The sequence below is a fragment of the Andrena cerasifolii genome, chromosome 8 (genome assembly GCF_050908995.1).
Source record: "Andrena cerasifolii isolate SP2316 chromosome 8, iyAndCera1_principal, whole genome shotgun sequence".
In the NCBI taxonomy this organism is placed as follows: Eukaryota; Metazoa; Arthropoda; class Insecta; order Hymenoptera; family Andrenidae; genus Andrena; species Andrena cerasifolii.
The window spans coordinates 605551-628312 of record NC_135125.1 but is presented as its reverse complement, the minus strand read 5'-3'; the positions used below and the strand labels follow the sequence as shown (position 1 = coordinate 628312).

Genomic DNA, 22762 nt, shown 5'->3' with positions numbered 1-22762 from the left:
CAATAGTGACTTTGTTGCGAAGGTGCTGCCATTGAGCCTTCTCCTTAACAATGTTGTGTATGCGCGTGACCGCCTCCGCATACACAGTTCCGTCACTCAGAAATATAATGTTTTCAATAATTTCACAATCATATCCATACCTGGACGCCTATTATATACATAGAATTAGACAGAAAAACACACACAAGAAACCACAGTACCGTAAACTGGGGGAACAGAGACAGAGGTTTTTGAAACATTTTGTTATATAATTTAAAAATTAACATGTTTACATTTGCTTTAAGTATCCTATCACAACATTGCATTTTTTGTGATTGTACTACAAGTGTCAAAATGCATAAAATTTTTGTCCTTTTCCTTCTTTAATGTATGCTAAAAACGTTAGTGTACCAGGGTAATATTGGCACATCATACAGATACCATTAACGGGTTCAGTTTTACTAATCTGAAGCCAATAAGATACATTGACACTTAAATTTGTTTAGTTTATTTTATTTTTTACATCTTAATAGCATTAATAGCATTACATATAAATAGCATTAACAGGTTAAGTTTCACTAATCTGACGTAAAACAATGTAATTCCGGGGTATGCCAATGTTATCCCGTGCTGCCAATGTTCCCCCAGTTTACGGTAGTATACATGTGGATAAAAGCATGCAAAGTCAGATAACTTGTGGTTTCCGACATCAAAAAAGTAGGTTGAAACAGCTGTGTACTATGATTTGATCAAGTAGTAATTTATATGTAGTTTTACCAAAGGGTGTGACAGGGCGTGTGGAATATTGCCTTCGCGGTTTCTCGCGCCGAATGTAAAGTGTACAATGGTTAATAAGTATAACACGAAATTTTTAAAACGTCCTTTCAAGAAGGGAGACTGGTTTGTACATTCCAAGACGCTCCAATGTAGAAACCGCTGATCACCTCTCGAGAAGGGATCTTTCCCACAGGTCCAGTCATATGTTAACTCGCTCGCCAGGACGCGTTCGATGAGAGGCGCTCCCATAAAGCCGCGTATTCACCTGTGTATTCGCCCAGGAATGTGCATTCGGCGCGCGTTTCGGGTTGAGTAAAATTTGCGGCGTCCATTTCATGGTATTGTTCGGAACCAAATGCACGCTTTGATGGACCGCCAGCAAGCGTATCGATCCGAATGCGCGCCGAACGCGTACCGAACACCGAACCAGCAAAAAATCGGTGCGCGCTGAATGCACATTCGGGGCGAATGCACAAGTGAATACGCGGCTTAATGCTATGCATTATCGAGGCCGGTGACCGTCAACTTATCACTCAGATCATAGCACTCACATCGTTACAATAGGTTTTTGAGATTATACCGTCGTTACAAGAAAGAGGTTCTCAACCCGAATTTAAATATAAATGTGATATGTAGGAATCTATTTATTTAATGCAAAAATATTTATGTAGTTACACATGGCAAGGGTTTTCCCAGAACGTAATTGTGAGTGAACATTTCGTTTTCGGCGAGCTTTTAGTACACCTTCCATATGAACGTGATTGTTTTTTGTGTGTGTTTCTTGGCTTTTTATTTCGATAGCTCTCATATTCACTAAAAAATAGCGTTTCGAATAAATACAATTTTTTAGTATTTTTTCCATTTGTTTTTCAAATTTGAGCGCAATATTTGTACTTCCCGCAGTATCCCAGTGTTGAATTAAAATTTAATAGAAAGCTAAGCTGTTATTATTTCGAATACTTCTATATTTTATTTCAGAGTTTGGCGATTTTTCAAGATGACGTTCTTTGAAAATGAGTATACATACAAACGAAAATATAAACAGGTGGTTGTTTTTTTTTTTTACTGTAAACTGTTTGCCTTTTGTTTTAAGACCAGCAGATGTCAGAATTATGACGCGGAAACTGTTATTTAACATCATACAACAACAAGATTTGAGTAAAATAAGCAAAAAATTAGAATTTATGGGAAAATACCTACTACAATTGTATGATTTCTCTGACGAGCATACGAAGGGAACAAAGCATAATTTTTCGTGTTTCAAGTCCGAAATGAAACTAAGATGGACTGCAAAAAAAAGTAGTTTTTATCCCTTATCATACTGTTTTTTATGCCTTATATTAATTGGATTAGCCTAAGAGCATCTTTAGAACCGACTGAAATTGAAAAATAATTTTGACCGCCCAGATCAAAAATACTCCTAAGTGCAGCGACCTCCGGAATGTTTCTAGCAATGGGTTTTGAACCTTATCGAATCGTTTCAAATCTATACATATATGTATATGTCGAAAAATTCGAATCACTTCGAACATGTTTCGAAGCTAAACTGTTGAAAGTCTATGTCTTGAGCCTTGATGTGCCTTGAATCTTTAAAGTCTCGATACGTCTTGAAAGACTTGAAAGTCTTGACAGGTTTGACGATCAACGTCTTCGAATTCTTTATGTGTGTTCATCTTTTGTTTATATTGCAATACGATAAGCCGCGTAAAGATCTACTGCCTAAACATTATTTCAACGCTCAAGCCGATAGTGTCCAATATTCCGCGTTACGACCGGAACAGTAAAAGTGCCCGATAAACGAACTAAAAAATTATAACTACCAAAAAGGTCTGTGAACCCGCCGGCAAGCGCGCGTGTGTACTCAGTACATGGAGGTCAGTTTTTGGCTGGAAAAGCCGTTTTACCGTGATCTATTCTACCCAGCACCCCTATGTATTCTTCCAGCGGACATTTTTGCATAATGCTACGTACTTGTCAGGTTCAAATTCAGTTCGGAAATGTCTCTAATTGAATGAAAACGAAAGTATGCCGCATATCCTGGCGGCAAGCGCGCCCGTGTACTCACAAGTTTCCCAGGTGTCCGCCTCCGATTGCTTGGGTTTTTTAAATTCTTATGAAATGTGAGGGGTGGTTTCACCCCCTAAACATACAAACAGGCCAAAATAAAAAGACACTTGTTTCTTATATTTCTGTCCTGTAAAACACATCCCTCCATCCCCCATAAACATGATTCATGCATGAAAGAAGCTACACTACTCACATTAATTAAAGGATCACCTGCGGGAGCCCAAAAAATAGGGGCAAGTTCATATGGTCATAACTTCGGTAAAAATAGTCGTATCGATACTTCGAAAATATGGTTTGAAAGCGTGGAATCTCTACTTTCAGCAGCTTTTTCAAATTTCAGATGCATTGCTTTTCGGCAAGGTTATAGCAGTATAAAGAGCACTTGGTCAATTTTAAAAAAATTTCTTCGACTTTACGATGTTCCAAGGGGGGTATGTTTTTTTTTTACACAAATTCCATTTACACCAGTCGAAAGCGGCTACTTTCCCGTGTAAGAAGAGAGTAACAAATTTCTTGTGCGATTTTTTTGGCCGAGTTATTCAACTTTGAAGTAAAAACCATTTTTTTTTACTTTAATTGCTTCTAGTAAGCGAACAAATCATCGAGGAAGGCTCATGAACAAAGCAATAGAAAGATCAGTATTTTCTCTTTAAGATGCATCTTCGACTGTTTCGATTCGGTTAAAATTTCAGTCTCTGATGTCCTTTCCAAAATGTGCTTAGACATTGCACAAATTCCATTTTCTCTTCATCTCGCTGTATGTTCGCGACGGATGATTGGAACACCAATGTCTTAAGTTCATTTGTTTCATTTTCAAATGTTTTCAGGTATTCATCCCCGATTGTTTTAGTTTTTGGATATGTTTGAGAAGACAGAAAAATAAGAAACATGTGTCTTTCTATTTTTGGCCTGTTTGCATGTTTAGGGGGTGAAACCACCCCTCACATTTCATAGAAATTTAAAAAGCCAAAGCAATCAGAGGCGGACACCTGGGAAACTTGTGACTACACGGGCGCGCTCGCCGACAGGATATGCGGCATACTTTCGTTTTCTTTCAATCAGAGACAGTTCCAAACTGAATTTGAACCTGACAAGTACATAGCATGATGCAAAAATGTCAGCTGGAAGAATACATAGGGGTGCTGGGTAGAATACATCACGGTAAAACGATTTTGCAGCCAAAACATACCCCCGTGTACGGAGTAAACGGCGCGCCCGTTCGTGTAAAACTTTTAGGCGCGACTGCCGGCGGATTATATGATATGCGTGTATATATATGTATTATATGTGCTAGGGCGTTGTCTACGCACAACATCTCCACCAATTCGATTTTCAATAGTTGGGAAAATACTAGCATGTATACGAATAAACCGGACATACTATATAAGAAAATCTTCATATTTCAGCAATTAAGAATGAAAATCCGAATCCGAATCAGTGACGAAACTGGAGGGGGGGGGGGGGGGCTCTGCCCCGGGTGCTGATTTGCGCGGGGCGCCAAATGAGAAATCTTTATAGAGAAAATACATAGTTCTGGAAAAGCTACATCAATGGCTTTATTCAAATTTATATATTATCTACGTTATTCCATTAGGAATAAAGGAGATACACATTTTATGGAAAAGTAATCAAAACGTATCTATTTAAAATTTATTTATCTGTTATCAAACAGCAAACAAATTATAGTACCTGCAATATCTTTGAAACCAGTTAATAAACACGTTTATTTTGCCTTTTTTATGTAAAGGGCGGATTCACCCTCCTAAGGTGGGCAATACAAGTTGGTAAAATGTTTGGGACGGGGGGTTGACGCCAAACAGAATGCCTTGCTTCGGCCGTTTACAACCTAGTTTTGTCCCTGATCCGAATACTCAAGTATTCAGAGAGGTCCGGATACTCGAGTACTCAAATCCGGATTTCGAAATCGAGTTCGAGTTATAATGAGTACTTCAAGTAGTCGGATATGAATATAGTAAGAGCTCTAGTTTTGACAGGTACAGAAAATACATATATGTCGTATATTTTTATTAAAATTATACTATCATACAAAAGTTTCTGGTTAATGTCGGAAATGTACTTTGTCAGTCTTGCGCAATCTGTCGACCAAGAATTATAGGAAAATATTTTATAATAGAAAATACAGAAAAACTTCAACATTTTTTTGCTAAATATGCATAAAAAGGGGCCGCAACTCCACTTTTGTCGAATTTCGGATATGTTGCAGAGGGAAGTACCTTAAGTAATATGCACTTTATACAAAGTCATGGTTAAAAAGTTATGAAGGATTACAGTTTCCGTACACAGGGTATACGGCTACTCGTGGGAATAAATTTAAGGGGCGATTCTAGACCCCAGAATAAGACGAAAATCAAGAATAACAATATTGCGGTTGAGGCTTCGTTTGTTAGTTATAAGCGTTTAAAGATATGTTTAAAAGCAGGATATCCGCGTGCAGGGGTGCACGCGGGGCAAAGAGGCGAGGGGTCGGACAGTGGTATTCAAAACCACTATCGCACGGAGTCACTCACCTCAAGAAGCTGCGACGAAAGAGTGACTCAAGAAATAGCCTCTTTTAGGTCTAAAGATTTTGGAACCGAATTTTGTGCCAAATGATACTGTTACGTTCCGGATGGTGAATTTTTATTTTTATGCGCGGTATGCATAACAAACAATCCTAGTTCAGCGTACTCCTGCCAGGTAGTTAATCATAACTTTATAAAAGAAGAACGCTTTTCTTTGAGACGGTCGTCGCCCCGATATATTGCCACCAGGTCATAAGGATAAGACGGTGCTGACGCAGCGGTGGCTCACTGGAAAATCACGCACAAAATAATCCAATGGTTCTCGTACTGTGCCGGACCCGCTCTGTGTAAACGGCAGGGGTGCGTTTCAACAATGCTTTACAGCATTTTGGGAGAACCCTCGTTGAGCGCATCTCTGACCGTCGCGCTAAATATCATGAGCTTATAATCAGTAACGGTCACAGTTGGAATGCACAGACTAGCTTTCTTCTCGGAAGATTGAGTGAGGAGTTCGAGTTATCGGTTACTGTACAGTGTACACTCAACATCCGGCGTAAGGAATCGTGTAAGCACTTTCCCACGGTTTGGTCGCTCCGTTCGGGGTAAAACTATATGTTGGTTACTAATGGACTAATGTATAGTAAAAGTGTGGGTTTTGCTATTCAACCGGAAGAGGATGAGGGAAAGGCCCGCCCTCAGCTGTGTGAAATTGTATGGTTTTCGACATGTGTGGTGTCATTGTGGTTTCCCATGCGTACGTATGTTCCGTAAAAATTAATTATATATTTGAATGAAGAATGATATGCATACGGATTAAAGAATCCGATGGGAGGACAGACACGAGCACAAACACACACAGCCTCGTTGAGTAGAAGGCCTAATGGTAATGCCTCCGCGACAACTCGCCAGTGAATTCGACCGGGCGATAAAATGCAGCGTAAGCCGTTTCGGCGCGGACCGACTCAGGCCGCTGCACAGTGGTCCGAAATCCCCATATCAAGGAAAAAATATGATAGCATCAATGTGAAACCTTCAATTAATACAAAACTTGGTATCCCAGGGTTATTGAGGTAGCTGATTACAAATCTGAAGTCAAAATTACTAAAAACAAAATGGCTAATTCAAAGTGAAACAATAATCCGCGTTAATGCTGTTTTGAGAGGTGTAGGTACGGAAAGGTAAGGAACTTAAAGTTGGGGACGATTCATAATAAAAATAAAACTGATAGTTTTGCGATTTGTAAAAAAATATATTTCAAATTTAAATAAAATACGAAAAGGGAATATAATTATGCACATGTAATTATAGTTTTGGAATAATTTGGTGTAATTAGTTTCTTTGTAGGTGTACATGTAGAAGACATATAAAAGTCAACAATGTTTTTTTTTAACGGAATCACATATTGTTTAAGGCAATAATCGATTCTATTCGTCATTCTCTATTAAAGAGTATTAATCTACTGATGTCGAAAAACTACTAGTTTAGGTTTAGGAGATATATGTATATCAATATTAATGATTAAATTAAAATATCTCCTAAACTAATAGTTTTTCGACATAAGTAGGTTAATACTTTGCATAGAAAATGATTAACTCAATCCAGTGATGTATTAAAAAATATATGATTCCGTTTAACAAAATATCGGTGACCTTCATACATGTGTCCTCTATGCGGCCACATATAAAAAACTAAACATTTTTTTATATTATGAAAAACGAAAGCAAGATACTCCAAATACTGATAAAAGTTATAGAAAAAATGCTCCCGACATCAAAGCCGCAGGTTTACGCAGCTGAAACCTGCTTGGTTATGTACTGAAAGGTATAATGCACCACTAGTATTAAGTCTTACCTTGACGCTAGCTGTCGCAAAAAAGTTATGTCTAACTAAACTTCGATTCTATTATTAAAAATACCTCTTTGCTTAACTTGTGTCCTACTGAAATCAACGATGGTGTCATTGTCTTAACCTTCCGGTACTCGCGCCTATTTTTGTAACACGAGCACTCGCGTCGTGCACTGAGTGCACGGTCACGTATTATTAACCTGCCGGCAGCCTTTTTAGTTGAAAAAACCAGTAGTGTACCCAGCACCCCTATGTATTCTTCCAGCGGACATTTTTGCATAATGCTACGTACTTGTCACGTTCAAATACAGTTTGGAAGTGTTTCTGATTGAATGAAAACGAAAGTATACCGCGTATCTTGCCAGCGACCGCGCCCGTGTACTCACAAGTACGCCTCCAATTGCTTTGGTTTTTTTATATGTTTTGGAGGACCGAAAAATAAGATATACGTGTCTTTTTATTTTGGCCTGTTTGCATGTTTAGGGGGTGAAACCACCCCTCAATGGTTTTCCAGTTATCCGCCTCCGATTGCTTTGATTTTTGGATATGTTTTAGAGGGCCGGAAAATAACATATACGTATTTTTTTATTTTGGCCTGTTTGCATGTTTAGGGGGTGAAACCACCCCTCAAAGGTTTTCCAGTTCTCCGCCTCCGATTGTACTGGTTTTTGGATATGTTTTATGGAATCGAAAAATAAGATACACGTGTTTCTTTAGAGCGGCCCGTTTTCATATTTAGGGGGTGAAACCATCCCTCAAAATTCATAAGGGGTACAAAATTTTGTTGAGTCAAAATTCATATGGACAAACATATCCAACAACCAAAACAATCGGAGATGATCACCTAAAAATGTTATACCTTGGGGAAGCTTTAACCCCCTAAACATGCAAACAGGCCTAAATAAAAAGATACCTGTTTCTTATTTCTTATTTCCTCTAAAACATACCCAAAAATCAGAGCCATCGTAGACGAACACCTGAAAATCATGTAACTTTGAGGGGTGGTTTCACCCCCTAAACATGGAAACAGGCTAAAATAAAGAAACACGTATATCTTATTTTTCTGTTCTATAAAACATATCCAAAAACCAAAGCAATCGGAGGCGAACACCTGAAAACCTTTGGGGGTGGTTTCACCCCTAAACATGACAACAGGCCAAAATAAAAAAACACGTATATCTTATTTTTCTGTTCTATAAAACATATCCAAAAACCAAAGCAATCGAAGGCGAACACCTGAAAACCTTTGGGGGGTGGTTTCACCCCCTAAACATGACAACAGGCGAAAATAAAAAAAAACGTATATGTTATTTTTCGGCCCTCTAAAACATATCCAAAAATCAAAGCAATCGGAGGCGAATACCTGGAAAACCATTGAGGGGTGATTTCACCCCCTAAACATGCAAACAGGCCAAAATAAAAAAATACGTATATCTTATTTTTCGGTCCTCTAAAACATATCCAAAAACCAAAGCAATCGGAGGCGTACAACTGGGAAACTTGTGACTACACGAGCGCGCTCGCCGGCAGGATACGCGGTATACTTTCGTTTTCGTTCAATCAGAAACACTTCCAAACTGTATTTGAACGTGACAAGTACGTAGCATTATGCAAAAATGTCCGCTGGAAGAATACATAGGGGTGCTGGGTACAATAGATCACGGTAAAACGGTTTTTTCAGCCAAAAACTGAACTCCGTGCACTCCGTGCACCCGCGCGAGTACCGGAAGGTTAAGGGGGTAGACACGTCACGTGGTCTGGCCGATTTGGCAGGTCGGTATTACAGCAGGTTTTTTCTGCACAGAAATAGTAATACCCATAGATATGCGGCTGCCTGGTGCACGCGAGAGGGAGCTGTTTGCTATTTCCGTATTATATTCCGAATACGGAAAAAACGTCTCAGCTGTTGCGTTGTACTTGTAAAAATTTAAACAGAAAGTCTGTTGGTACTGCAAACGTAGAAAATTCATTGTACATTTTAATTACTTGAAATGTACTTATGCTATAATATTCTACGTTGGCAGTAAGGAATTACAAGTGAAAAGGAAAAATAGATGAGAGGATGTCGCCAGTAAATGAAATTTGTTAGGTTAGACATTTTTTTATTAGCAAAACACTGAAACAGATCATGAAGGTTATACACTTATTATAAAATAATTAAACGTCATATGCAGAAAGCAGTTATGAACAAACATTATATACATATATAAAATTGTATTGGATGTTGAATTGGACTAGTGCAAATGCGCAGGCTGGACGCGCGTGATTATTATGTGGACCGCTCTCCTCGAAGTGACAGAAAATATAACCTATATGCTGTACCCGATTTCCTGATGATACTGTTGCGGCGTAATAATAATGTTTTGGAAAGATGATAAAAGGTTCACAAATGTAGCGTAAAAGAACGAAATAGCCACTAAACATTTATTATCATATAGCATATACATAGGTTATATTAGGTTCGTTTTACGAACCCATTTTCAGAAATACGGACACTTTAAAATTGGCCCAATGAAAATTAATTGAATGTGACGCTGTGTCGCCCAGCACCGGCTCGACAAATTCAACCATATGGTATACAATGACTTTCAAGGCCACGCAAGGTTAGGAATTAAATAAATAAATAGTTCAATATTGTAGTACGCACGTATAACGTCCCACGCGGATCCGAACCGATAATTACCGACCGCCGGTAAAGTAAACCGATCTTCATTATCGCGAAATCTTTCTACGTTACCATACAAAATTATTGTAAATACTTTTATACATGAATTATAATTAATTAATGATTCAAACAAATACTAAAAAAAAACAAATGTTATAGAGATGTTAGGAATAATTTAATGTAAATACTGACAAAAGCGCAAGATAAAATATAATGTATTAAGCGAGTAAAAAGCAAAATAACAAATAGCGACTCACTGCGCATGCGTCAGCCATCAAATTTCGAGTATAAAAGGAGGCGCACGATGCGCAGCGCAGGCATTCCAAAGCATTCAGGGCATTGAAGGCTACGATCCGAATACGCTCTCTTAACTGACGAATACTTAAACCTAGAGGCAGCTTAAGTTTCAACCAGTGAGATTCAGCTCGCTCCGGAAACGGTAGCGGCCGAACTCTGCAATATATACATATACTTTAATAAATATTCACGTAGCATAAATATAAAAAACTATAGAAAACCCAAAAACAGAATATATAATCGTAGACTGTAAGCAATATTAGAATAAGTATTGCCAAATAAAGTCATTGTTAAGTTTTTAAGTCGTGGATTTTAATCCTTAGTTGTAATAACGAACCCCCACCTATCCTATACTCGAGGGGACGACGCTCTCCTCTCGAGGACCTACTAGCTTCAGTTGTTCTCGGACAGCCGAACGTTACACACGGCTCATTGTCAGTCTGTCGATGCGGTGCTGGGCGGCGCAGCGTCACATTCAATTAATTTTCATTCGACCAATTTTAAAGTCTCCGCGTTTCTGAAAACGTGTCCGTAAAAGGCACAAGTAGGTCTATATCCTAATTTTTCAAAATTTTAAATAGTGCCCTGGTAGTATAAAATTGCATTTCTTCAGAACAATTTCAAAATAAATGGTCTAAAATTGTTTTTTTTTGTGTCATAATTTTTATTAGGTACTCTTATTTCCCCACTGTAAGCACCCAAATGCCCATTCTTATCTGTCTCTTAGTTCAACAGTTATAATTCAATGAAAAAAGTCAATTCCCACAATTGTGAAAATTTTGAAAAATCCTTTGAAATACGTTTATATATCACTAAAGACTACAACATATACAAGTTTCACCAAATTCCCAAATGGTAATTCGTAAGTAATAAAAGATTAAAAAGGAGACAGTGTTACACGTATTCAGTAAACTCTGTGGCTTCGTCCCTCGGTTCGAAATTTCATTTGTACGATGTAGGTATATGTATTCAGCGAACAGTATGCTCCGATGCTCGCGGTGGTTCGCGGTTACTTTGTCGCTGTCGATGGGTCGTAAAAAAGAAGGATAGAACGGGGGTCGAAGCAGCCGAGAAATAAAGCCAGCGCCTCGGTCTGCTAACACATCTGTATCTACACAGCGTTGCCAGCAACATTATGCAGGACCACTTATTTAGCGGAAGGGGAACACCTACAGGAGTGGTGGTAACGTGTGCGGGAAGACGTTGCTGAGGACTTCCTGTAAATTACCCTGAGCGGTTGGAATGATTTACCGAGTTCACGCTCTATTAAGGTGCTAAAGCACGCCTTGACTATACATGCCAAGAAAGGGGGAGAAGAAAGGGTGTTGAATCAATCGATATACGGAGTTTAAGGGACAATATAAAAGAGTAAAATATATTCTTAAAAAAAGCAAAATTTGATTAACATACCCGGAGACGGCGCTTCGTCTCTGGTGTCGCTCGCAGTGTTGTGAGATAACGTACGGCACGCTTGCCGTCTATCGCTCCGCTCGGTCGCGGTGTCGTTGAACCAAGCGCAGGTCTTGGTCGCTCGCTGTGCTCTCGGTGGCACACGGAAGTCGGTGAACTTGATATCAGTCGCACGTCTTCGCGGTCGCGGTGGCTCCTATCAGCGCGTAAATGCTCTCCCGGCGAGGCCGTTTCTCGGTATCTCGGAATGGAGTTACACTTAGCTTAACCCGATCAACCGAGCCCGATTCGCGTGATAGACTCTGACGTTGAGACGCGATCTAGACTTCCTCAATTGGGCGCTGATTCTCATTCACCAAACTAAACTCCTAAACTCAACTGCTCGATCGCGGTTCGGGGCCGAGCCCCGCATTCTCGTCGGCAAATGGGGAAAACCGCCCCGTCGGCAATCGTCGATCGCTCCTTATTTGGAAGCCGCGCTTCCAGCCGTCGACGGTTACGTTGTCCTTACGATCGCTTCACGGTTAGGCTCAACGTTACTGCCACGCGCTAGGCGATTCCGCTGAATCGCCGTCTACAAAGGAAAGCGATGCGCGGACAGCAAGCACGGGAAGGGCCAGAAGGGCCCATGTAACACCTCCCCACTTAGACACGAAACGGTCTCGTGAGTCCGTTTGGTTGTTGGCACGTGTTAACGCTATTAAATCTAAGGGGTCGCAAAGAAGGGTGGGAATAAACGATTCTGATTGAACCAAAGCAATTGAATAATATATTGTTACAATTAAAATTTAAAAGAAAGATAATAATAATGTGGTAATAGAAGCGAATATAATAATTAGGTGATGAATAAAACAATAAAAGCGAATATAATATAATAATAATAATGATGATACTATGGCAGAAGGGGAGGAAAAAAAATTAATTGAACTCAATTTTGTTGTGTCCGATGCGCCCTCCAAAAACGGTATCCAATCCAGACAATGAGGAGGATAACGAAAGTTCTTCCTAGGTGATGGGTGGCCAGCTCCCTTGCCTGACTCTCTATGTCCTCCAGTACGATCGCGTTTGCTTTCGCATGGATTCCTGAAGGGTCCCGTGAGGTTCCTTTTCTTAATGGTCAGTCAGGATTTTCACGTGATGTTCCGTGAGAGTCGGCAGGATTTCCGAAATGTTTATGCTTATGGATGGTGTATATCGTTGTTACTGCTTCGGTGTCGACTCTGGATGCCCAGATCTGATCGGTCCCGACTTTAGCCTGACAATCCTTCCTCAGTTGTAATATCCCTGCACCCTGGAGCACTTGATATCCAGCCGCGTGCTTATTGCATTGAACCTGCAGTGCCATGGTGTCCTTGATGGAATATAACCAAGTATTGGTTGCGACCATCTTCGTGAGGAAGGTTCGACTTCCGGGGAGAGCTTGGATGTTGCAGCTAGGCCACTTGATGTTTTGTGGTTTTAAAAAGGCAACCGTCTCGCAGCTTGGTGCTTTTTCCAGGTCTCGGAGTGGTACGCTGAGTTCGCACATGTACATCCGATAGTGTTTCCTGCATGCTGTGATGTAGTTTTCGTCGGGCATGAAATATTGAGAGTTGATCTGACTGGCTGCTAGATAAGGTGTTCTTGGCTTTATGGATATCGGGGTAGAAACATTGGTCGATATAGCTTGGAACGAAGGGCACGATTGAATGTAATAGAGATCGAGGGGAGTTTGGTCTAACAGAGGAATGTCGAGTTACAAGATAATTCGCCCTTGTGAATAAGCTACGTTTAATTTGGTCACCTCTTGTAGCTGTTCGGAGTTTAATTCTTCCGTAGTCAGCGGGAATTCGTATGACGTGGTGTCGCGGATTCGTTCGCAGGTCTGCGCTAACTGACTCGGGGAGAGAACGGCCATATGTAACATACCCAGTTTCGCGAACGTGATCGCGTCTGCGATTATGATCAACGCGGTTACATATTCGTCCACGTGTCTGATCATTAGGAACGTCCACGACGAAAAAGCTAATTCGAATTCTAATTTTGTTTCACGCTCGTCTAATTGATGGGTACCCGACGCTATTTCCTTAATTCTATCGCCCATGGTTTGTACGAAACCCGTTACAGATTTTAGTTCGTCGTGTATGTCTTGGAATTCGGATTTTATAATATGAGTTTGGTTTCCTAACAATTCGGCGAGATGATTTTGATTTTTATAGAGTTTATCTAATTCCTTATTATAATATTAGTAGTCGTCGTTATCCAGTGTTCCGAAAAGGGCCTTACTGAGGGATCCGATGAATCCCAGCGGTACCGATCGCTTAGCAGTTCCTCGTAACGGTTACCGTCGAGGAATTTTCGTTGTAGGGCCGTGTTAAGGGCGTCGGCCGGGCAAGACGTCCAATTGTACGTCGTGCATAATGTCTTCATCCGGTTGATCTGGGGTTAGGTCTGTGGTCGCGAGGACAATTCTTCCGCGACCCCTATACCCGTGACCAATCTCCATTGAGTATGGAAGACTCGAAGAAGTCGGATCTTTTCGTAGTACAACCCCGGGTTGTGGTTTAACTGCAATATTCGGTAATCCCCGTCGATGACATTATTACAATGCATTAATTCCCAAAGCCACCACACTCACTCTCGACGCAGCACCTCACGTGCTCAGGAAAGCGACATAGATCGACGATCGATCCACGAATCAGCGATGCAGATCGATAAGCGATCCGCCAATCATCGACGATCTATACGCCAATCAGCGTGCCGCATCGACGCTCTAGGAGAATCGAGAAGACACGCGACCGGCAGTCAGTCATTTTTTCGGCACTTCTCTTTGGTTTCTCGTTGCCGTAACGGTTTGCTCACGCGTTTCTTGAAATCACCGAAGTATCTCTGCATCTCTCAATCTCAAGTATTTCAAATCACAGTTTCAATCTCACGGTTTCGCTCAGTACTCTATAATCGCTCAAATGTACGCTCACACGCCGCCAATTAATATAATTGCGTGGACGCCACGTGGTTGCAACTACGCGGCCACATTTTGTATCTCGCTCACTCGTTGCATTTGTGGGGGCACGTGCAACGAGCACGACGCCTCAACACGACCAGGCTTGTAGTTTGGTCATCGGCGACATCAGCGATATCGGCGACGTATCGAATGTCGGCGCTGATGCGTAGTGCTACGATTGCATTTTAGGGGTTCTCGGAAAGCAGCGAGAACCGTCGTCCATACGTTATTGTATAAACATCCTGTACGGCGCGAGAGACGACATTCCCAAAAAAAGATCAGCGCCGAGAACCCACAAAGGCAGTCAGGACAAAACCAGCGAACAGTACGGACGACACCGTTGCCTGTTCGACGTCTAATAATAAAAGAAAGATTATCACGACTAAACCTAGAAGTCATTCACTTTCCCGTCACCCACACATTCAATCGGTGTGATAAATATTATTACTGTGAGACCGCAATAGAGCCTTATCTCAATTGTAATCGGTCACGCTCAACGCGACTCTTCAGTATTTTAATAAAGTGACATTACGTTTCACCGCCTAAATTTGTTTTGTGTGCACCTCTTCACTGTCGCTCCTAATGTATCATTCATCCAGTGTGCTCAACCGCTTTAATTCTCAAACAGTAATAAATTATACATAATATACTTTAGCATCTTCGAATATTATCGTATTTGTCACCGACATGTATTAAGGCCTGCAGCAAACAAAACGAGTCTTATTATGCAACTTACTATGTGTTGTGAGCGCGCAACCGTGCGCACCGTGTACTTGCCATCGTGTAACTCCATAAGCCGATAGTGCATTATACAATTCATATACACGGGTGAATTCACAGAAAAACACTTTATATTTTTAGTTATTATGTAAATGGAGAAATTGTTAAAAATAACGCGAGGTAAATTTTTTTTTAAGAAAAAAACTTTTTCAAAAAATTTGTTAACGTTATTTTGTAGCGCTTATTGCACCATTAAACTTTTGTTTGAAACATTTTTTTTCTGTTATACTTTGAGAGTTATACGCGAAAAAGTGGAAATGCCAATTTAACTTTGTGGTTAGTTTTCACCCGTTTAAAGGGCGATAGGGCACAAATGAAACACATCGTTGTTCTTGTTTTGAGTGACTCTAAAAACCCACAAAGTTGTGTTCCAATCGGTGAGTCCGAGTTCGCGGTGTTCCCTTGTAAGCGAATGATCCAGCCGAGAGGTAGCTTAAATATTGTCCAGTAAGATTCAGGTCACCCCACAAACGGTAGCGGCGGAATTTCAGAGTATAAAAAGGTACTGGTACTCCTCTTAGGTTTGAATATCGTTGAGTTATAAAACCTTGCTTTCGCAGAGGTATGGAACTCGCCCCGAACGCAACAGCGGCCGCGCCACTTAGCAGAGGCAAGGTCTTGAAGAGCAAAAACAATAGAACAAAAACTCTACAAGAGTAACGAGCTCGCCCCCGAAACGGTAGCGGCCGTTCTTACAACAGAGATTGCCAAGAGTATCGAGTTCGCCCTGGAAGATGTAGCGGCCGTACATTGCAATATACAGGGTGTCCCACTAAGGAGTGGACAGCGCGATATCTCTTAAAGTATTATCGATAAAAATATAAAAAAAATAGGGAACTGCATGGTTCGAGCCCTAATAAATTGGCCCCCTCGAACCATGCAACGCCATATTTTTCTTATTTTTTTATCTCCAATACATTAGGAGATATCCAGCTGTTCAGTCCTGCCGCGGACACCCTGTATAATTATTTTTATTTTTAAAAAAGGATTATTTACTAGAATAAATGCAGAGCACACTATATACGATAATTTAATTGTGTAAAGGTAATAAATAAACCTTTAATTTCAGAAGAGAATAATAATATTTTAGAAATAAATAATAATTATAAAATAGAAACTGTCTTAGGCAAAAAAAAGTGCTGTACAGAAATTTTACAGTCACTGAAAGTAGATACTAAGTACTTTGATTACAGCAGAAAATTTATACGCAAATATTTTAACACAAATAAAATAAAATGTAAATTTTAAATTAATTATTTACAGACTTCCTATATGCAACGACAACCAGCAACTTACTCTTTCGGGAACTGATTTTCGTCACCAGGTAGCGTATCCCAATTTAGCCAATCCAAATAACCCCAGACAAGCTTAAAGTACCCGGCGTTGCTCGGGCCTATATGTCTCTACTAACTTAAAGTACCTGCCGTTGCCCGGGCTTCATACATGTATCTATGACATCAGCATTAATATTTTAAAATTAACTGGCGCCTCCATTAATTATTACGCAATGCTTTCTTACATAGACTTCATTGCCTATTGCTTACGTATATCCCTACATAGTAAAAAATGAAGTCGCTGGTAGGGGTCTGTATATTTGTTCGGGCTATTTAATCTCGACATCCACTGGGCGGACCATAGACCATTCTCAAGGAATGCTTCACTAAAATCGCCACTTCTCGGCTTCCTTTCATTCATAGGTTACTGTTTCATACACGTAAACCTTTCTGAAGAAACGGTCTATAAACGGTGCACACCGCATCACAATTCGTCCATTAGTTCTCGAAATTAGCCCGAACAAACAACCAGACGCCTACCAGGAAACTTATTTTATACTATGTACTTAGAGATGTGTCAGAAGATTCGGAGTTGCTTCCATTCCTGTTTATTGCAGTTTGAAGATACTTGAGCTTTCTCTGCATCAGTTTAGGGGAACTCTCTTGGGTTGGTCAACGAATACATCAGTTTCACCCATTTTTTTCGAACGCAGTACATCAACGAAGCAAGCATACCAATAAACTCATTCAACTGTTTCCGTTTTGTCGATCCTCATATTCAACCTAACTCCGTTGATATTAATTTTTTTTAACCAGCATCGACACATAACGAAGTTGACAATAATTAAGAGTTATCAGTTTCAATGGTCTGAGTGCGTGTAAATTTATTTTTTTGCGTGTTCAGTGCAGGTAAATTTGTGTTCACTTTTTAAATTTTTCACACGGTTAGTGCAAGAGATTTGATATTTTTGGAGAGTGCTGTTTGATGTCCGCGTGTGTGTCTCGATAACACAATTGACTACTGTGAATATAATGGAAACAATGGATTTTAGCGAGTAGGCTGGGCTGGTGTGATGCAACGATACCCTTCAATTTTGGACGAAGTAATAAAGAAGAAGAGTTCAATTTCGTCGCAGCTTCTCTGAAGTGAGTGACCCCGTACTTCAATGGCTTTGAATCCCACTGCTCGACCCCTCGCCTGTGTTGCCCCGCGTGCATCGCTGAACACGGATTGCCTGCTTTTAAGCATATTTTTACCCGCTTATAACTGACAAACAAGGCCTCAACCACAATGTTGTTATTCTTGATTTTCGGTCTATTCTGCTTAGAATCACTCCATAAATGTATTCACACGTGTAGCCGAACACCCTATATATGTACGTTTTATAAGTTGTATCCTTAGTAGATTCGGTAATGATACAGATGAACTCACTAAGTTACCAATATTCTACAATGCTTCAGTATACGTCACGAGGTATCGGCATAGGCTTGGGGCTATATTTGGGTGAGTGGGGGGCCGCAGCTACGATTGGACGTAGTACATTATAGCGTTCGCAGCTGCACCCCCCCCCCCCCCATTCTAGTCGCAAGCCTATTCTGATACCTCGTTTCGCTGTTCAATTAACAATGATCGCCTTGAAACTGAAAAATGTAAACATTGAATCAGTAGCCGAGGTGAGATCAATAGCAGGAACCACTCATATCGGAGTAAATGTAATTTATTTATATACTATAATGCATATTACTTAGGATTCTCCCCTGTACAACATATCTGAAATTCAACAAAATTGGAGTTGCCGCCCCCGTTTCATGCATAATTACCATTTTTTACATCGTCAAAAATACACTCCTTACATTAATTAAAGGATCACCTCTAGGAACTGGAAAATAGGGGCAAGTTAACATGGTCATAACTCCGGCAAAAATAGACGTATCGATATTTTGAAAATATGGTTTGAAAGCGTGAAATCCCTACTTTCAGATGTTTTTTTTCAGATTTCAGCTGCATCGCTTTTCGGCAAAGTTATAACGATATAAAGGGCACTTGGTCAATTTTAAAAAAATTTCTTCGACTTTACGATGTTCCACGGGGGGTATGTTTTTTTTTACACAAATTCCATTTACACCAGTCGAAAGCGGCTACTTTCCCGTGTAAGAAGAGAGTAACAAATTTCTTGTGCGATTTTTTTGGCCGAGTTATTCAACTTTGAAGTAAAAACTATTTTTTTTACTTTAATTGCTTCTAGTAAGCGAACAAATCATCGAGGAAAGCTCATGAACAAAGCAATAGAAAGATCAGTCTTTTCTCTTTAAGATGCATCTTCGACTTTTTCGATTCGATTAAAGTTTCGGTCTATGATGTCTGTTCGAAAATACAGTAAATCCTCGTTACCAGCTCGTTTCTACATTGCATTAGGAGCCCGGCGACTATCCCCACCATTTCTTGGACTCCTTCGACGAGAGTGAGAGAACCCAATGAGCGAGCGAGAGGAAACGAAAGAGTCGACAGCAACTTCGTGTCAACTGTTTCGTTTCCTCTCGCTCGCTCATTGGGTTTTCTCACTCGCGCCATTGGCCGCGAATAGCGTCGACAACACGTTAGGAGCCCGCCGCACAGTGGCGTGTTTTCTAAGGAATTGTGAATAAATTCATTTTCCGATTTGACAGATAATGAAAATGTAAACACATGAAAATGATCTTAAATATGTCTAGTATAATGGTCAAAGTTTGTTTTTTCTTTAAAAGTATTACCGACGGCTCTATATGTGTTTAAAGTTGAACAAAATTTTTTAGGCCATTCTCGGGGCGTTCTATTTCTTCTGTGTTCGGCGCATCAAAGATTGCAACAAATCTGTGATATAGTTGACAATATAGTATATTTCAAGGCGAACAAAATGACCCATAGATCAACGTTTTCCGATTTTTTTTAACGTTTTTTGTAACGTTCTTAGATAAGCACATTTTATTCGCTGCAAATTTACGTATATAAAAAATGAGACACAATGAGACACGCTGAAAGTTGTTTTATAAGGAAGGCAGAAGTGTATACTATCGAATGGAAAAGGAATCAGCTGCTACTAGGCGCAACTTTTTGTGTTAGGTGCCGAAAACCATTGTAAAGTAAAAGTAACTAGGCAGCAAACCGTCTCCTTTTTTATGACTTACAAGGAGAGGTTCCCTCAGATTGCTTTGGATTTTGGATATGTTTTAGAGGACCGGAAAATAAGAAATACGTGTGTTTTTATTTTGGCCCATTTGCATATTTAGGGGGTAAAACCACCTCTCAAAGTTATAAGAAGAGGCACAAAAGTAACTGACGACAAGAATATCAGGTTTTATTCAACACAATGTTATAATTTTCTTTAAACTAACAATAAGAACTTTCAATTTTAAAACTAGAAAAACGCTAATGTCGATAAACAATTCACAGAAATCACATAAAAAATGATACATCTTCTTCCTGGAGGTCCATGTCTGTAACTTCTTCAAGTTCCGTATCCGTCTCTTCCACAATTACTAATAATTTTCCAACTTCTTCTGGAATATTTTCTTTCTTCTTTTTTGGGGGAATTCCGTATTTTGTAACTAGATAAGGATCGGACAATTCCAGTAGCCGGTGAAAAAGATCCTTATTTGCCTGTAGTAATGATCTCTTCTGTGTATGGTCCTCTCGATACTGCCTTATATTTTTATTTCGGCATTCTAAGGCCTCCTCTGAAAAACTCGCCTATGGGCGGAGTAAAATTTTCTACTATTTGTGACCCGTGGATTAAAATCTTATGTACACTGACTGGCATATAATACCAACTATAATGTTTCACGTATAGTTCGGCAGTCTCTCGGCAATAGTCGTGAAATAGTATTTTGTTTATTGAATAAGAACTATTAATAGCTTTTAATATTGTAGAGAACCGCGTAATACATTCTTCATTAACTCCGGTGATTTCTGCTGTTAAATGAGGATTGTTAAATATACGTCTAGCAGTATTACCGTCATTTGTATTTCCATGTGATTGTTTTACACGGTCAACTTTTAATCCCATGTGAGTCCAAAACTTTTCCTGCACCATTTTTTGGCGCTTTGCTAATAATACATTGTTCCCACTTTTTTTGTTGCAGCCCACGAACAAAAACATAGTCTGTATGAAATATGTAAAATACATTCCAAAAACCGGATGTAGCAATGCAAATTTGATAATCCAAATTGTAAATATTGTTCACAAATTTCTGAATTATGCTCACCCAATTTGTTCATAGTTTTTGGGGTTGCATTGCACAAATAGCACTTCTGAGTGCTCGTGTCGGTCATAGCACTACACACTTTGCCGTCCACCATGGTTAAATGCAACTTATAATTTATTAAAACGTCACCAACTTTAAATGGAGTCACTCGCGCAATTTGTTCTTCCACGTTCATTTTTTCAGCTATAATAACTTCATTAGTTTCGTGCTTCCACTGAAGTCGAATAGGCCGGCAAAAACGTGTACTGGATGGCCGAGGATTCTTCCAAATAACATCTTCACTAGTATCCTCCTTTAATTCCAGTGGTACCATGGAGTATTGGAAGATATACTCATCAGTTTCTTCTTCACTGAGTCCCTTTTGCTTCCACCCTGAATGTCCCGAGCTTCCATCGAATCCATACTTTACAGTTAATGTGCAAGATGTATTGCCCTTGTAATCCTTAGAAAGTATAATTCGTTTGGCGGTATGATTAAGGAGGGATTGCAACGTTATTTCGCATACTTCCTCATTTATGTGAATTCCGTCTTCTGGATAAGTTTCCTTGCGTACTTTAGATAACGCATACTCAGAAGGATACAAGTTATGTCCGTGTTTAAGCGCACGTTTTCGTAAATTTCTGTATGTAGCCCTACTCAAACCTTCAAACATAATCATGCCAAAGGCTTCTTCAGCAGGCATGGAACTTCGATTCGGGCTTCTCTCTCGCCATTTCTTCAATACTGTCTGACCACGTGTCGGAGTTGTTGTCGTGATCTCTTTCACAATTTCCGCCGCTGCCACCTTTCCATCTTTGCGCAAACTAATCGTTGTTGCATATGTTAATTCCGCAGTGGATGTAATTCCTTCAAGCTCAGCAATCTTCCTCCTTTTCGATCGATTCCCAGAACTGTGGTTTAACAAAATTTTCGTTTAACCACGATTCATACTTTAAAAGAAATTTACTTTTAATGCGGCAACAGTTTTTCCACCGTTTCTTATATGGCGAGAGAAATTGTGCCTCTAAATGTCGTTCCACTTTTTCCTTATTGTGAACTGGTATATGAAACGTATCGATCACAAAATCGTTTAGTCTTTCCACGTTACTACGGAATTCACTATATTTTTCATACAACATTTTTCTAGTAACCATTGTCAATATTTTTCACTATTAATATGCAATTAAACGCCAACTAGTTGCACGGTACAAAACAATATGTATTGCTCGTTTGAGCTATCGGTGATTTCTGATTTCACATCAATTAGTTTGAAGGCACGTTTACTCGGGAGTGTAAAGGTGGGGAAAGAAAACTATTATTATTGGCTAAGGGATGAAAAGGGACAGAAGAAACGGTAAAGAAGGAATTCAAGGGTTTTTCCTTCAATAACAGGCACTCGCATTTTCTCTGTTTCTTTTACCTCTGAAAGTATATAAAACCATAAACCCCCAAGTCGCGCAGAAAGGGTGCGAGTACCCGATATTAAAACAGGTAGGCTATACCTGCAGTGCGCGATGCCTTATTGTACAGAAAATTAGACAAATGAGTTTATAGCTATGTTTTGACAACTGCAGAATGGTTCATCAATGGTTTATAGCAAATGATATCTCATTAACTACTTAGGGGGACATTCTACAGTCTCGGGCGAAAATTCGGCCAGTTTTCAGTGATGGTTTTTATAGTGAAATAAACACTTAACTTTCTCAAACTTTTAGGGGTATATTCTACCACTCTTGAAATGCAAGAGAAAATCTTTTTTGTTTGTTTAATTCATTTATTTACATAAATATTTCGCAGTGAATATGGCGTCTTTACAATTGCTGGCGGTTGAAAATTCGGGCAACTGTATCATTTGAAATATTTTAATATATTAATTTATATTAAATATTCATTTTTTTATTTCAAGTGATCTAGTGGCTCGAAATTTCAACCGCCAGCAATT

The 22762-nt window shown here is 39.7% G+C and overlaps 2 protein-coding genes and 1 long non-coding RNA gene across 3 annotated transcripts in view; all 3 read right to left on the bottom strand.

Annotated features, from left to right (window-relative positions):
• The window catches only part of LOC143372282 (uncharacterized), a 394641-nt gene that overhangs the window by 45647 nt on the left and 326232 nt on the right, over positions 1 to 22762 (bottom strand). The window lies entirely within an intron of this gene.
• LOC143372204 (uncharacterized) overlaps positions 1 to 22762 on the bottom strand; it is a 170582-nt gene that overhangs the window by 35529 nt on the left and 112291 nt on the right. The gene's annotated exons all lie outside the window — the stretch shown is intronic.
• On the bottom strand, positions 19211 to 21959 carry LOC143372392 (uncharacterized). Its single transcript, XM_076818542.1, is given in 4 exon segments — positions 19211 to 20323; positions 20325 to 20694; positions 20697 to 21731; positions 21814 to 21959. Coding segments are annotated over 4 exon segments (1842 nt in total). The 3' UTR covers positions 19211 to 20032.